This window comes from Salvelinus sp. IW2-2015, unplaced genomic scaffold (genome assembly GCF_002910315.2).
Source record: "Salvelinus sp. IW2-2015 unplaced genomic scaffold, ASM291031v2 Un_scaffold2340, whole genome shotgun sequence".
Lineage (NCBI taxonomy): Eukaryota > Metazoa > Chordata > Actinopteri > Salmoniformes > Salmonidae > Salvelinus > Salvelinus sp. IW2-2015.
This window is the reverse complement of record NW_019943665.1, coordinates 64,448-81,371: the sequence shown is the minus strand read 5'-3', so window position 1 is coordinate 81,371 and position 16,924 is coordinate 64,448. Positions and strand designations below refer to the sequence as shown.

Here is a 16,924-nt window from a genome sequence, read left to right as displayed (position 1 = left end):
CGCTTGGCCAATTATGCGCCGCCCTATGGGACTCCCAATCACGGCCGGGTGTAATGTAGTTAGGAATGTGTGAACTTTCTCTGTGTTACAATAAACTGCAACAAAACAAAAATATGGCGTTAAAACATTTTTTCTTGATGTGATGATTAACCAATAAAAGTCAATAAAATACAACACTGACAAACGTTACAGTGAATTCATTTCTGGTCTTGTCGTGGTGTTGTGTCTTTCATGGATTAAGGTCGCCATCTGCTGGCCAGAGATGACATTGCAGCCATAAACCAATTTAGCATTTATATTCTCTTACATTTATAAGCGAAACGACGTCAATAAAATCCCTACAACTGTCTATGCCACTAGCATTACTACTAATAATACATTTTCCACATAATATTTGAAAACGTAGCATATCGACATAATTCTCGTGTTTCCAGCTCTGCTTTCGCATTTACGACCAATTGGTAAACAGATCCTGCTTTACGGCAGAGCGTTATCTTTGCGTTAGAGAGTGGCAACAACACACAGTGAGTGCATCGAAGCTGCGACTGTCTGAAGGTAATTGTTGCGAACAGTTTGAGATGATGTAGCATATGAATGTATTTGCTTTTCTGATATTGAAGAGCCTTTGCATGACATTATTGTACATTTCCTATCGGAGGATTCTTTCGTTTCGGACCATTTTGCAAAAGTCCTGGCCTGCATTTGCACGTGTCAAGTTACAGCGATTTGAGAACACACAGTAGTCACCCAATTATCCTAGCTAGCTAGCTTCGTACTGWATGCTGTGTTTTTAGCTAGTGCTAGTCCATAAACCGAAGTGTACTTTTCACTATTTGGACGTTTGCCCATGGCAGAACTTGTGTTGTTACTTGTCATGCTATGAACTCTTTGGACGTCATCTCTCCCGGCCTGCCATGTATGATTGCTAATGAATGCATGTATGTCACTTGCCCCTGCTGCAGAGTGCTGCTTAGGCAATGCGCTTTGGACTGCCTGCTACAGAAGGATTGCAGGCTGGTGGACCTCTGAGGGCATTCTTTGTGGTGAGTATGTTCCCCAAATCACAAGTAGTCAAGTAGAAGAGACATATTCAAGAAGTTGCTTAGCCGTCTCAATCCAGTTAGTATATGCTTGTTGTCTTGTCAAATGAAACATACAGTTTAGCCAAATGTAACCTAGTTCTAGCCATTGTAATATGCAGAAACAGTCAAGTGGGGGATTTTATTTACTTTATTTCTCATGAAATATTTCCACCATAGGAGAAGAACTTACAGACAACATTCTAACGGCTGTTTCCATGGCGACCCCTAGATTGGTTGCTTAGTGTGTTGATGCTCACGCTGCTGAGGACTGTGGGATTGAGAGCGTTCTCCATGGCGTCCGAGACCTACATTTCGGGCACACACTCCGCTGCCTTTGTCACCTGCCCCAACGAACAGGTGGCCAAAGATCTGGCCAGGTAACGGATAGACACAGACATACACAAACATTCTAATCTGCTATGTTTAATTGGGAATCATGTCAGATGTCACCTCTGTAWGACATTTCTATCGGCAATGTTCAGAAAGTTGTGTAATAGTATAGCTTCCGTCCCTCTCCTCGCCCCTTCCTGGGCTCGAACCAGGGACCCTCTGCACACATCGACAACAGYCACCCTCRAAGCATCGTTACCCATCGCTCCACAAAAGCCRCGGCCCTTGCAGAGCAWGGGGAACAACTACTTCAAGGTCTCAGAGCGAGTGACGTCACTGATTGAAACGCTATTAGCGCGCACCACCGCTAACTAGCTAGCCATTTCACATCGGTTACAGTTGCACTCTCCCGAATGCGAYGTTGATTCACACTATAGGGCCAAGTTGAGCTGAACTGAGCWGAACTGGTTACACATCCACCAGGGCTGCTTGAACCGTGYWGGAAAGGACCATKTCAAAAGAAAATATCAGAGCCGGTATGGTTTGCGTCGGCCCTGTAGTCTGAATCATGTATTTGTTYACCATATTGTGCTGGATGCAGTTAGTCCATCCAGTCTGATTGGTTGTTGTCATTGTCTCTTCCCCCCCACCTGACAGAGGCATCGTTGAGAAGAAGCTGGCTGCTTGTGTCAACATCGTCCCCAAAATCACATCTGTGTAAGTGTGGACCTTGACGGATCAGAGATTAGAAACTGGGCGGTTCAAGCCCTGAATGCTGATTGGCTGACCGCCGTGCTATATCAGATCGTACACCATGGGTGTGACAAAACATTTATTTTTACTGCTGTAATCACGGCATCACGGCTAAGGGCTGTATCCAGGCACTCCACCACACATATGAAGGGAATGGAAGGGTTAGTGATTGGCAACATGTCTCTGTTTCTTGTCAGATATGAATGGCAGGGGAAGATCCAGGAGGATAGTGAAGTTTTGCTGGTGAGCAGTCACACCTCTTTTTATTCCTGGTTCGACGTGGACCTACAGTGTCTGTATATGCTGCCCTGCAAGTCCATGACCAAACATATAGGCCTAATGGAATGGCTAGTACTCTTATTGTACATTGAATGACGACTATATATGCTTGGTTTATCTGAGCGTGGTGTAGCCAAAGTTCTAACTAGTTTCTTCCTGCTTCTAGATGATAAAGACCAGAAGCTCTAAGGTTGCGTCTCTGGCAGAATATGTTAGGTAAGCATTGTGTGTGTACATGCGTGCGTTCTAGTATTTCCCTCAGTTATAGGGATGATATGTAGTCTACATACCAAATCAGGCAGTGGGGTGTTTAATCAGTCCTTTCCCAGAATTACCATTGACATTTATCAGTGACTCATAGCAGGGGTGTACTGTGTGTGTGTGTGTGTGTGTGTGTGTGTGTGCACATACATGCATTTGTCTATCTGTGTGTGATGCTGTGTTTGTTTGCTAACAGGTCCAATCACCCGTATGAAGTAGCAGAGGTCATCAGCCTACCCATAGAGCAGGGCAACCCACCCTACCTCAAGTGGCTCGGTGACGTTGTACCAGAATGATGGATGGATGGAGAGAGGAAGGGATAGGTGGATGGACAGAGGGAGGCTGCGAGAAATGTTTTTGGAATAATAAAATCTGCAGAAATGTGACTAAAACGTATTTTTACTGTTTCAGTGTTGTCCTGGCTTTGACCAATAGATGGATGCAGTGATCGAAGACTCTACTGCGGAGATTCAATCTACAGTCAGGTCCAAAATTATTGGCACCCTTGATAAAAATGAGAAAAAAAGGCTGTATAAATAAATACTAGTACTGAGCGTTATTGATAAATTATTTTTTTAAATTATATTTTAAGCTAATAAAAAGATGGGAGTCAAAATTATTGTTTTCAATACCTTTCAAAACCACACCTTGTGAGGATAACAGCACAGAGCCTTTTTGTAAAAAAAATTACGAGATTGGAGAACACGTTGGAGGGACCGTACACCGTTCCTCCATACAGAGGCTTTAAAGATCCTTGGTATCATATGTCTGCTCTTAAGGACCACTCTTATGGGGTTATTTTCAGTTTACGCGTCTTTTTTTCAAAGCAACACCCACCACTGGTGTGTGTGACCAAAGAGCTCTATTTTTATGTCATCCAACAAATGTAAACGCTATTGGCACATGGATTGGATCTGATGCTTTATCCCCGTAAGGTGAGATATTGAAAACAGGGGCGCTAATCATTTTAATCCCCTATCTTTTTGCAAGAAAAATATTACTTCTCAAAATGTCTTTCTCTGAGCAATTGTATTAGTATAAAATAACAAAATAACTGAGCATATAATACAGCTCAGTATTTGAATTATTTCATTTATACATTTTTGCTCATCTTTATCAAGGGTGCCAGTGATTTTCGACCTGACTGTATTTCCCTACGTTACTTCCTCAGGCTTGTCATAGATCAGGGGTGTCAAACTCATTTCCCCAGCGGGCTGCATTCTGTCTTCACCCCAATTTGTCCGGATCCGTCTCGTGGACCTTAAGTTTGACACGTCATACATTATCTGATTGCTTCTCCACAATCAATACTGATGTTAATTTAAAGCACTGACAAACTGTTCCCTTAACACTCATCAATATTGTTGGAAAGTGACAGAAGGGTTGTCCCTCTGTGAYCAGAATATCTGATTGCTCTGATAAACGTATCTCTTCCATACTGTAGTGTTGAACGTCAACTGAGACCAATGGTATACCAGTGACTTGGAATAAATACAAAAATCACATTATAAGACATTTATTTTTTTCTTCAAACTTCACATTCAATTTGAGGCTTTGTAGTCATCGGCATACACAGTACACAGACACTATCTAAACATATAAATACCATTTACATAGCCTGGTCCCAGATCAGTTTGTGCTCTTGCCAACTCCATTGCTGTTATTGTCAACCCTAACATGTTTGGCATGACAATGAGTGACAAGGAGTTGGCATGATGGAACAAACAGACTGGCACTAAGGCTACCATGTACACACCATCAGAAACAGTTGAGATATTCATCAGAGCTTCCATCCACACACTCTGGGGGACCAAAGCACCGGCCTGGTCCCAGATCTGTTCGTGCAGTCAACTCCTTGTGGTTGTCAACATGTGTGGTATGAATGCACAAACAGACTAGTAATCAGGCTACCAAAGCACCACAGTGGGTGAGACATAAGCTTCGACATAAGATCGTTAGAAAGGTATTGGTCATTCATTTAAGGTGTGTGACTTTTCCAAACATCTCTCCATACATCTCTTCTAATGCAGTGGTTCTCAAACCTCGGAGAATTCCAGACGTTCCATGTATTTGAGATATTCCAGAGCTAGCACACCTGATTCAACTTGTCAACAAATTACTTGATCATTCATTTAAAGTATGACGAGCACTTTTCCCAATAACTTATCTTCTAACTTGTTAACTTCTAGCCGTGTAGACATAAAGTGAGTGTACAAAACATTAGGAACACCTGCTCTTTCCATGCCATAATCCAGGTGAAAGCACAGGAGGTTGGTGGMATCTTAATTGGGGAGAAYGGACTCATGCTAAMKGCTGGAGTGGAATGGTATCAAATACATCAAACATGGTTTCCATGTGTTTGATAYCATTTTATTCGCTCCATTACAGCCATTATTATGAGCCGTCCTCCCCTCAGCAGCCTCCACTGGGTGAAAGCTATGATCCCTTATTGATGTCACTTGTCAGTGTAGATGAAGGGGAGGAGACAGTTAAAGAAGGATTTTCAAGCCTTGAGACAATTGAGAGATGGATTGTGTACGTGTGCCATTCAGAGGATGAATGGGCAAGACAAAAGACAGGAGTGCCTTTGAACGGGGTATGGTAGTAGGTGTCAGGTGCTCCGGTTCCAGTGTGTCAAGAACTGCAACACTGCTGGGTTTTTCAAGCTTAACAGTTTCCTGTGTGTATCAAGAATGGTCCACCACCCAAAGGACATCCAGCCAACTTGACACAACTGTGGGAAGCATTGGAGTCAACATGGGCCAGCATCCCTGTGGAACGCTTTGAGACCTTGTAGAGTCCATGCCGCTGACGAATTGAGGCTCGGAAAACAACATGATAAAACATCCAGGCTACAGCTACAAAACAATTATGTTCAGATACAAAGTGAACTTAAAGGCCACATTTGATCAATTCTCTTATTGAATATGGCACTATGTACTGCCTACATACAGTACATACTGCCTACATACAGTACATACTGCCTACATACAGTACATACTGCCTACATACAGTACATACTGCCTACATACAGTACATACAAATAAATACTGTATTGCTCTGCTCCGTAGAAAAACAGCTTTGTTCCTATGCAAATACCCAGAAACACATTATCTCAATCTAAATATCCACAAAGATGGCTCTGCAAATATCTATCATTAGTTCCCAGGGCCAACCGCTTTCTAATGGTTCAGCTGCTTCACTCACATAAACAGCATCTGTCTGAAAGGTCAAATCACTAACATTCCCCCCAAACAAAATAGCATTCGACAACAATGTCCACCACAACGTCACTCAGAAGATATTCAGCTGGATGCCAATCAAATTAACCGAAGGTCGATATCAGAGTGCGCACAGCTCTTTGATATACCATCCGCCATAATTTAATCGACTCAACTCCTGTCATCATGAATATGTATGAGTGTTAATCGTGCAGGTGCGTTTAGGTGACGTTATTCACTTTAATGATTCCGTTCATTCTGATAGATGAAACGTTCCACCAGGAACGCGGTGAGATGGCAATAGAATGGAGCTAGATGTCTGTTTGCTTTCGCTTTCAACCCAAGGACACTAATTTGCACTTGTATTGTAAAGCCTCAGACAGAGGCAGTATGAACTCTCATTGAAATAGCTTCTATGACATTTAGAATAACTGTTAAATGAGGCTGTTCTTGGATGAAAGGGAACAGTTCGTTCCCTGCGATTTTAGTGGTATCATGAGACTTTTATACTTTGTCTGAAGGCCAAAGTATAAACGTTTCATTTATACTGTTGAAAAAATACTGCATTAAGAAACTGTAACATAGATACATCATTTAAATACTGACAATATAGTTTGTGTTTTTCTCCTTGTGTGCATCTCTGAATAGCCTATTCAAAACTGTATTATGATTCTTAAACATTTCTGTACATATTTACATTGCGCACTCAGCGTAATACTGAAATGTGTTCTGTAAAGATTTGCAAATTCTCAGTCTAATAAAATAACTGATCATCAATTTTTGGCCAAAAAGCTTGGAATTTGAGGCAAGGCAGTTGGTATCATTGTAAGTTCACAGTTGATACTCAAAAGTGTCAATTTAAATGATTCATTTGCGAACTCGAGGGGTAGCCCTAACTGGGGTTTGAACCCAGGTCCAGTGACTGTCAAGCCAACACCTTAATTGTTACCCCAAGAGCTCCAAACCTCTTAACAAGGTTGCTAAGTGTTGGGTTAATATCGCTACAATACATTCATTCAATCCATATGTCTCTGTTCCAATCGACACAGTAGCTCACTACTTAGAATGAGTCACTGTACCGGACATGCAATCTAGCTCCTGGGTAAAGTTACCCCTAGGTACAGATCTAGGATCAGCTTCCCCTCCCCCAATCCTTAACCATGAGTGGGGAAAATGCAAAACTGACCTAAGATCAGCATCTCTAGATGCAGCTTCACCCTCATTCTATACACTGTACAGTGTCCATATTAGGACAGCCTCAGTCTCAGCAAGACTTGTCCGTATCAGTGGTATACTAGTATGGACATTGGGAAAAAGCTTATTTATGAGTTACAGGTAGCTGATCTCTAGCTTGGTGCTCTTCTCCACTGTCTCCTCTGGARGTGACCTGTTACTTTCAMTCTTTGATCCATTGGCAAGAGTGGAGACAGYGACAGTAGGCCCCAATTCTAAGCCKGGGCCTTTCCCAGCCACCTCCCCAGCTTTAGCCCTCTGCCCCAGGGGTACTGTCTCCACCTTTCCTCCCGGTGTGAACAAGATCCTGGAGCTCTCAACTTGTCCTCCTCCGTTCCCGTTCTGTGCAATCCTGCAGTTCTCTCTCATCTGAGTGGCGTCTTCTCTTCTCTCCATCTCTATCCCGTCCTCCTCTACCTCATCCTCCTCCTCTTCTTCCTCCCCTCCTTCATGAGACTTGGTGACCCCCAGGCCATCTCGCGGCTCATGCGCAATTCCCCTCCAGAGCTCTGCAGGGCGCTGCAGCTCGGTGGCTGCCGCCCTCTCGTGGTTCTCCACCCTCCTCGAAGAACGACAAAGAGCCTTCCGGAACCCTCTCTTAAAATTATCGGACAGGAATCCGTAAATTATTGGGTTAGCGCAGCTATTAGCGTACGATAGGACCACCACAAAGTAGTACAGCCCCCGGAATTCGCCCGGTAACAGGATTAGCAGGTTAACGATGTTGAGGACGTAGAATGGGAGCCAGCACAACACGAACACTGCTACCACGACAACCACCATGCGGGTGATCTTGCGTTCGGACTTCTTGCGTCGGGAGGAGGTGGACCGGGCCCGTTTCCCCGCGTTGCGCACCTTCGAATCAAAACAAAACAATTCAACTTTATTGGCAGTTAAAAACATCTCAACACACTTTACAATTAAATACAATATTAAGGTTAACTCAACAAATAAAAAATGTAGGGTAGGCCACTGTAGGGTAGACCACTTTAGGTAGGCCACTGTGGGTAGACCACTTTAGGGTAGCCACTGTGTAGAGCCACTGTAGGTAGGCCACTGTAGGGTAGGCCACTTTAGGGTAGGACACTCCACCCCCTTCCCAGAGATCCACTCCCAGGCTGCTCCACCCCCTCCCCAGAGACCCACTCCCAGGCTGCTCCACCCCTTCCCCAGAGACCCACTCCCAGGCCGCTCCACCCCCTCCCCAGAGACCCACTCCCAGGCTGCACCACCCTCCCCAGAGACCCACTCCCAGGCCGCTCCACTCCCTCCCCAGGAAACAGTGGAGGCTGCCGAGGGGAGACGGCTCATAATATGACTGGAATGGTATCAAACACATGACTCCATTTAAGCATTATTATGAACCGTCCTCCCTCAGCAGCCTCCACTGACAGAGACCCACTCCCAGTGTGTCTTCCCTCAGCAGCCTCCACTGGCAGAGACCCACTCCCAGTGTGTCCTCCCTCAGCAGCCTCCACTGACAGAGACCCACTCCCAGTGTGTCCTCCCCTCAGCAGCCTCCACTGACAGAGACCCACTCCCAGTGTGTCCTCCCCTCTGGCTCCTGACCCAGACATTAAGATGTTGAAACATTTCTGTTTGTTGTCAGATGTAACAGGTCAGATTTACAGGCAATGTTACAGGTCAGATGTTACAGGTCAGATGTACAGGTCAGATGTAACAGGTCAGATGTTACAGGTCAGATGTTACAGGTCAGATGTTCAGGTCAGATTACAGGTCAATGTTACAGGTCGGATGTAACAAGTTCATATGTTACAGGTCAGATGTACAGGTCAGATGTAACAGGTCAGATGTAACAGGTCAGATGTAACAGGTCAAAAGATGTAACAGGTCAGATGTTACAGGTCAGATGTAACAGGTCAGATGTAACAGGTCAGATGTAACAGGTCAGATGTTACAGGTCAGATTTACAGGTCAGAGTAACAGGTCAGATGTAACAGGTCAGATGTAACAGGTCAGATTTACAGGTCAGATGTACAGGTCAGATGTTACAGGTCAGATGTAACAGGTCAGATGTAACAGGGTCAGATGTTACAGGTCAGAATGTACAGGTCAGATGTAACAGGTCAGATGTACAGTCAATGTAAGTCAGATGTAACAGGTCAATGTTACAAAGGTCAAGATGTAACAGGTCAGATGTAACAGGTCAGATGTTACAGGTCAGATGTTACAGGTCAGAATGTAACAGGTCAGATGTTACAGGTCAGATGTAATCAGGTCAGATGTAACAGGTCAGATGTACAGTCAGATGTTACAGGTCAGACTGGTACAGGTCAGATGTATCAGTCAGTGAACAGGTCAGAAGTAACAGGTCGTTACAGGTCAGATCAGTAACAGTCAGATGTTACAGGTCAGAGATAACAAGGTCAGATGTAACAGGTCAGAGTTAACAGGTCAGATGTAACAGTCAGATGTAACAGGTCAGAGGTACAGGTCAGATGTACAGGTCAGATGTTACAGGTCAGATGTATCAGGTCAGATGTATCAGGTCAGATGTTACAGGTCAGATGTAACAGGTCAGATGTAACAGGTCAGATGTTACAGGTCAGATGTAACAGGTCAGATGTAACAGGTCAGATGTAACAGGTCAGATGTTACAGGTCAGATGTAACAGGTCAGAGTACAGGTCAGATGTAACATCAGATGTAAACAGGTCAGATGTAACAGGTCAGATGTTACAGGTCAGATGTTACAGGTCAGATGTATCAGGTCAGAATGTAACAGGTCAGAAGTAACAGTCAGATGTTACAGGTCAGAAGTAACAGGTCAGATGTACAGGTCAGATACAGGTCAGATGTAACAGGTCAGAGTAACAGGCAGAGTAACAGGTCAGATGTAACAGGTCAGAGGTAACAGGTCAGAAGTTACAGGTCAGATGTTACAGGTCAGATGTTACAGGTCAGATGTATCAGGTCAGATGTTACAGGTCAGAAGTAACAGGTCAGATGTACAGGTCAGAGGTAACAGGTCAGATGTAACAGGTCAGATGTAACAGGTCAGATGTAACAGGTCAGATGTACAGGTCAGATGTTACAGGTCAGATGTTACAGTCAGATGTTACAGGTCAGATGTACAGGTCAGATGTTACAGGTCAGATGTTACAGGTCAGATGTTACAGGTCAGATGTTACAGGACAGATGTATCAGGTCAGATGTAACAGTCAGACAGTAACAGGTCAGATGTTACAGGTCAGAAGTAACAGGTCAGATGTTACAGGTCAGAAGTAACAGGTCAGATGTAACAGGTCAGAGTTAACATCAGGATGTAACAGGTCAGATGTAACAGTCAGATGTTACAGGTCAGATGTTACAGGTCAGATGTTACAGGTCAGATGTATCAGGTCAAGTAAGGTCAATGTAACAGGTCAGATGTAACAGGTCAGATGTACAGGTCAGATGTTACAGGTCAGATGTAACAGGTCAGTTAACAGTCAGTGTTACAGGTCAGATGGTAAAACAGTCAGATGTACAGGTCAGATGTTACAGGTCAGATGTAACAGGTCAATGTACAGTCAGATGTTACAGGTCATGTAACATTCAATGACAGTCAGATGTAACAGTTCAGAAGTAACAGGTCAGATTTACAGGTCAGATGTACAGGTCAGATTAACAGGTCAAATGTAACAGGTCAGATGTTACAGGTCAGATGTTACAGGTCAGATGTATCAGGTCAGAGTAACAGGTCAGAAGTAACAGGTCAGATGTTACAGGTCAGAAGTAACAGGTCAGATTTACAGGTCAGAAAACAGGTCAGATGTAACAGGTCAGAGGTAACAGGTCAGATGTAACAGGTCAGATGTAACAGCGTCAGAGGTAAAGGGCAGATGTTACAGGTCAGATGTTACAGGTCAGATGTTACAGGTCAAGGTATCAGGTCAGATGTTACAGGTCAGAAGTAACAGGTCAGAGGTAACAGGTCAGATGTAACCAGGTCAGATGTACAGTCAGAGTTAACAGGTCAGATGTTACAGGGCAATGTTACAGTAGATTTTACAGTCAATTTACAGGTCAGATGTTACAGGTCAGATGTTACAGGTCAGATGTTACAGGTCAGAAGTAACAGGTCAGATGTTACAGGTCAGATGTTACAGGTCAGGGCCAGAGTAGAGAACCGCACAAGGAAGGGTTCCCTGGAAGAGGGCAAAGCAGTCCCGCCCCTCAAAACAAATGTTCCTCACAATGTATGTCTGATTTAAGGGAAGTATAAATAAATCACTGGTAATATGAGACAAAGACATCAGAACACATTTATTTCATGTAACAACGGAGGTGTAGCAACACCTGGGTCTATGTTACCAATCAACAAGGATGTTTCCTCCCAAAGGACATACTGGTTCAGTCTAAGTATAACAGACAGGCCTCCCAAGTAGTGTAAAATAGCTATTTTTTCCCTTAAGTCCGGCAGTAGTCCTACATTCTGACCTTGATCACAATGAGCAGGTAGCAGAGACAGATGACGAGTAGCGGTCCGAAGAACCCGACTGCACACGTGTACACGATGAACGACGCCTTCCAGACCTCGGCTGGCTCAGGCCACACTATACTACAGTTCCCATCATCCTCCAGTACGTCCGCGAACACCACCACGGGSAGCACCACCACAAACGACACCGCCCACACCGTCGCGTTCACCGCCTTGGCCACGTGCGGTCGCCTCCACCACGACGACCGTATGGGATGGACCACTGCGAGGTAGCGGTCGATGGACATGACCRTGAGACAGAAGATGGCGGTGAACTGGTTGATGGCGTCCACAGTCATGACCACACGGCACATGAGAGAACCAAACGGCCAGGAGAGCAGAGCATTCTGGGCCGCCAAGAAGGGGAGGCCTAGGGGAAGTCAAATCAAATCTAACTATATTGACAGTGCAATTAGTCACTTCGCCCCCACCTACATGTACAGATTACCTCAACTAGCCTGTACCCCTGCACACTGACTGAACCGGTGCCACCTGTATATAGCCTCGCTATTGTTATTCTTGTTGTGTTACTTTTTAATATTACTTTTTATTTTAGCCAACTTGTTAAATATTTTCTTCTTCTTGAACTGTATTGTTGGTTAAGGGCTTGTAAGTCAGCATTTCACGGTCAAGTCTACACTTGTTGTTTTCGGCACATGTGGCAAATAAAGTTTGATTTGATTTGAATTACTATTAAAACTATTAAAACCTCACACTTACTTTGCATTTGAAGTGCATTTAAAACTGCAACACATTTTACAGTAAAATGATCAAATGAAAGAATTACTGTAACATAGTCAAATGAAAGAAATACAGTAAAATAATCAAATTAAAGAAATACAGTAAAATAATCAAAAAGGAGACTGACCGCTGCGGTCATATATAGTTTAATTTCAAGTGAAACAGAATGTGAGCTTGCAAAATAAGGCTGGTTTAACAAGGCTAATAACAGAGTTGAATAATCAACACCTTGAAAAAAAACAATTAAACCACTTGTAAAAAAAACACTGACCTAGCATGAATAGCTCATCAGCGATGGCCAGGTTGAGTATATAGATGTTAGTGACCGACTCCGTCCTCACATAGTGTAAAACAATGTAGATGACCAATGTGTTGCCCACCAGGCCGATCACACAGACTGCTACATAGATGAGAGGGATAAGGACCCCTGCTATAGTGAGTTGGAAACCCCCCACACCTCCGCCGCCAGGGTTGGTCCAGTTTTGGGAGGATCCATTGAAGAAAGGGTCGGGGGTGAGGAGGAGGAGAGGGGAGGGGGGGRAGGTGAAGGTGTTGGGCTCAGGCATTGAGGGGGCGGCTGTGGGGAGGTAGATGGCCGGGGGCACTTGGACAAGCTCAGTGGAGGACAGAGGTGATGATATGTTGTTGGTTGTGGTATATTGGTGGTGGTTGAAGGTTGGACAGGTGATGATATGTTGTTGGTTGTGGTATATGGGTGGTGGGTTGAGGTTGGACAGGTGATGATATGTTGTTGGTTGTGGTATATGGGTGGTGGGTTGAGGTTGGACAGGTGATGATATGTTGTGGTTGTGGTATATGGGTGGTGGGTTGAGGTTGGACAGGTGATGATATGTTGTTGGTTGTGGTTATATGGGTGGTGTGTTGAGGTTGGACAGGTGATGATATGTTGTTGGTTGTGGTATATGGGTGGGTGGGTTGAGGTTGGACAGGTGATGATATGTTTGTTGGTTGTGGTATATGGGTGGTGGGTTGAGGTTGGACAGGTGATGAATATGTTGTTGGTTGTGGTATATGGGTGGGTGGGTTGAGGTTGGACAGTGATGATATGTTGTTGGTTGTGTATATGGGGGTGGGTTGAGGTGAGGTTAGACAAGCTCAGTGGAGGCCATGAGGTTGATGATATGTTGTTGGTTGTGGTATATGGGTGGTGGGTTGAGGTTGACTTCAGTGCATAGCAGCTGGACCTGTCTGGGAGACAGCAAGAGAAGTAAGTGTGTGAGAGAAAAAATAATGATATCTTTATGCATTCTCAAAACAACAACGCTATTCTGTTAAAGCATCCAAGACACTACAGGACATGAGCAACAATCAAAGAAAATAACCCACTAATATTTGTATTTCATTTCTTTCTCCCAAATTCAGTTTTCTCCATTTTGTTTTTCTAGGTGTCAATTTTTCTCCAGTTTTCCAGGTTTTCCCTCTCAAAGTCACACCTTTTTTTTATATAGAAAAGTCCACAACAATGCTTAAACCACATCAGCAGACAGGAGAGGTCTTGATTTGTGTACATTTTTGTAAATTTTGGGGTGTAGTTACCCTTTAATTCCAGTGGGCACCAGCAAGAGGCTGTTATTAAACTGTGTTTTTGTAGCACATATGTGAAACAAATACCCACTGGGTTGATGCAAATAACCCTGATATAGCTCTGCCACCAGGTAAGCATAGGCTACCTTGTAGTCAACATTTAATTGAGAATATTTTTGGAAAAGCCTTTCCATCTACCAGAAMACTTTTCACTGGCGTCATRGCTAACYGCTACACAAAATGGTAGACGCGCACCGCACACACACAGACAGGCAGTYTTGTTGCCTCTTCAGAAAGTTGCAGGAAATCAGAATCACTGATGCATTCTGTTCATGGCTTATAATACACTTAATAAATGTTCAGTACATTTAGTTGATTCCCTACTAAGTTCAATACATCTAGTTGATTCCCTACTAAGTTCAGGACATTTAGTTGAATACTTTTTTTTATAATGTTGAATTCCGTTTTAATGTCTGGATTCCGTGATTCCGTCCGCGTTCTCCGCATCGCGGATTTTATATGGCCCTACTTTAGGTGTCCTTATGACAAATGTTATAACGTGTTGTGTCATAAAGGCTTTATGAATGCTTAGTGCATGGGACAACCACAGTAAAGTGTTACCCATTCTAATTGTGAACTACATGAACTACAGACCCCAGCAGCAACATCAGCCGAGGTTAATGGAGGAACCAGAACACAACAACAACACATACAGGACCTGGACAGGCGTGGGCGCCGGGCTAATATGTTCACAACTTGTTGTTTTTGCAGTCGCCATCATCGCTCCGTAATAAAGTGGATGCTGTACGCACACACGCACGTACACACACACACACATACGCACACGCACACAAGCACGCATGCACGCACGCACGTACACAACATACACACAAACGTACACACGCACACAAGCACGCCCACACACACACACACACACACTCCCGTACTGCAGTAATGGTAGTAATTGGCTCTCTATTAGCGGACGCGACCCAGACGCTCATGTCGAGAACAGGGCATGACTTCTACAACACTGTTGGTGATTAACTGCTGAACAAGGGAACAAGGGAGTGAGAAAGGTAGGGATGGGGGATGGAGGAAAGGAGGAAAGGAGATGGAGAGAGAGATGAGGAGTGATAGAATGAGGGGGAGGGAGATATGGAGAGAAAAAGAGAGAGATGTGGAGAGAGAGAGGGAGAGAGATGGAGAGAGAGAGAGAGAGAGAGATATGGAGAAGAGAGAGAGAGAGATGGAGAGAGAGAGAGAAGAGAGAGGAGAGAGAGAGAGGAGAGAGAGAGAGAGAGAGAGAGAGGGAGAGAGAGAGAGAGAGAGAGATGAGAGAGAGAGAGAGATATGGAGAGAAAGAGAGAGAGATATGGAGAGAGAGAGAAGAGATGGAGAGAGAGAAGAGGATGGAGAGAGAAGAGAGGAGAGAGATGTTAATATGACATGAGAGATGGAGACATATGGCCAGCTCAGATGTGGATTGGTCCAGTTTGAGGTTTTGACCTCCAGATGTTGCCTTATAAATACATGGGTATGTTTGAAGAAGACTTTTCCCAGAGGTAGTCCCATAAACTGTCACACAACAGACTCGTCCGCTTCCTATATGCTGCTCCAATACAGAAACCATTCAAACACACGCTGATGGGTAAAAGCCTATTATAAATCATGTTGTTTCGTTTCAGTCAAAAATGTATACCAGTTGATGTGAAAAAGAAGATTTAATTGGTGAAGATGGTCACTAGAGAATGAAAGAATGGAAGAAAGGAGGGTGTAAATAAGAATTATTTATTTAACTAGTTAAGAACAAATTCTTATTTACAATGGCGGCCTAACCAGACCAATGTGGCGCTGCCCTATTGGACTCCCAATCAAGGCTGGATGTGATGTAGCCTGGATTTGAACCGGTACCAGCAGTGACACCTCTTTCACTGAGATGCAGTGTCTTAGACCACTGCACCAGACAGGAGCCCGAGAAAAGACAGGAATAGAGAGAGAGAAAGAAAGAAAAATGGACACTAATGCTCAACAGCACTAAAGAAATACAGAAAGAAAGAAAATTGACACTAATGCTCAACAGCACTCTACTGCACCTCACAGTCTATACCACTCATACAGCACAGAACTTAGATCTATTAGACCACAGAGAGAGAATCTTAGAGACAGAGGACATGACATCACTCCACCCTCCACAGAGAGAAGCCTTAGAGATAAAGGATGTGACATCACTCCACCCTCCACAGAGAGAGATCTTAGAGATGAGGATGTGAAATCACTCCACCCTCCACAGAGAGAAGCTCTTAGAGATGGAGGATGTGACATCACTCCACCCTCCACAGAGAGAGGCTCTTAGAGATAGAGGACGTGACATCACTCCACCTTCCACAGAGAGGGGCTCTTAGAGATAGAGGACGTGACATCACTCCACCCTCCACAGAGAGAGGCTCTTAGAGATAGAGGACGTGACATCACTCCACCTTCCACAGAGAGAGGCTCTTAGAGCTAAAGGAAGTGACATCACTCCACCCTTGATAGAGGAAGATACATGGGGCATAACTAGGGTGTCCAATCCAAAACGCATGTTTTCTTGTTAATTGTGTAGATAATCCTGTAAGAAGACCAATGGTCCAAACCTAATTTCTCTATCATCATCTGTTTCRAAGTTATTSGTGTTTTTACCCATGTAGGAGGGTGAATAAATCAATGGAGGCATGAGAAAAGGAAGTGGTCATAAATCAGGAGAATAGCATGGTGTCAGCTAGGCTGGATGCAGTGAGAGAATTRAGGYTAACTGACAGGCTCACCGTTGAACTCGTCATCTTCTTGAATCAAGAGGACATAAAACAATATAGAGGTAAGATAGACATCGATTCTGAGACATGACATATAGTATTTTCATATTTTAGTAATTTGAAGATTTCTCACTAAAACAAGCATATCTCTGTGGAATGTCAACGGAGCACTGAGCCTACCCCAAGCTTTTTATTGTCAAAGCCT

The 16,924-nt window shown here is 44.0% G+C and overlaps 2 protein-coding genes across 2 annotated transcripts; one reads left to right on the top strand and one right to left on the bottom strand.

The window, feature by feature from the left end:
* The first annotated feature begins 446 nt into the window (after nt 1–446).
* Nucleotides 447–3,101, top strand: LOC112073705 (protein CutA homolog). The gene is given in 8 exon segments (XM_024140955.1): nt 447–555; nt 963–1,047; nt 1,312–1,459; nt 1,850–1,948; nt 2,070–2,129; nt 2,363–2,408; nt 2,611–2,660; nt 2,902–3,101. Coding segments are annotated over 7 exon segments (573 nt in total). The 5' UTR covers nt 447–555; nt 963–977; the 3' UTR covers nt 3,002–3,101.
* Nucleotides 3,102–5,522: 2,421 nt separating this feature from the next.
* LOC112073704 (somatostatin receptor type 5-like) lies at nt 5,523–13,339 on the bottom strand. Its single transcript, XM_024140954.2, has 3 exons — nt 12,654–13,339; nt 11,602–12,011; nt 5,523–8,014 (listed from the first exon to the last, which is right to left on the bottom strand). The coding sequence occupies exons 1-3, from the start codon at nt 12,946–12,948 to the stop codon at nt 7,256–7,258; spliced, it is 1,464 nt and encodes a 487-aa protein (XP_023996722.1). The 5' UTR covers nt 12,949–13,339; the 3' UTR covers nt 5,523–7,255.
* Nucleotides 13,340–16,924: the final 3,585 nt, after the last annotated feature.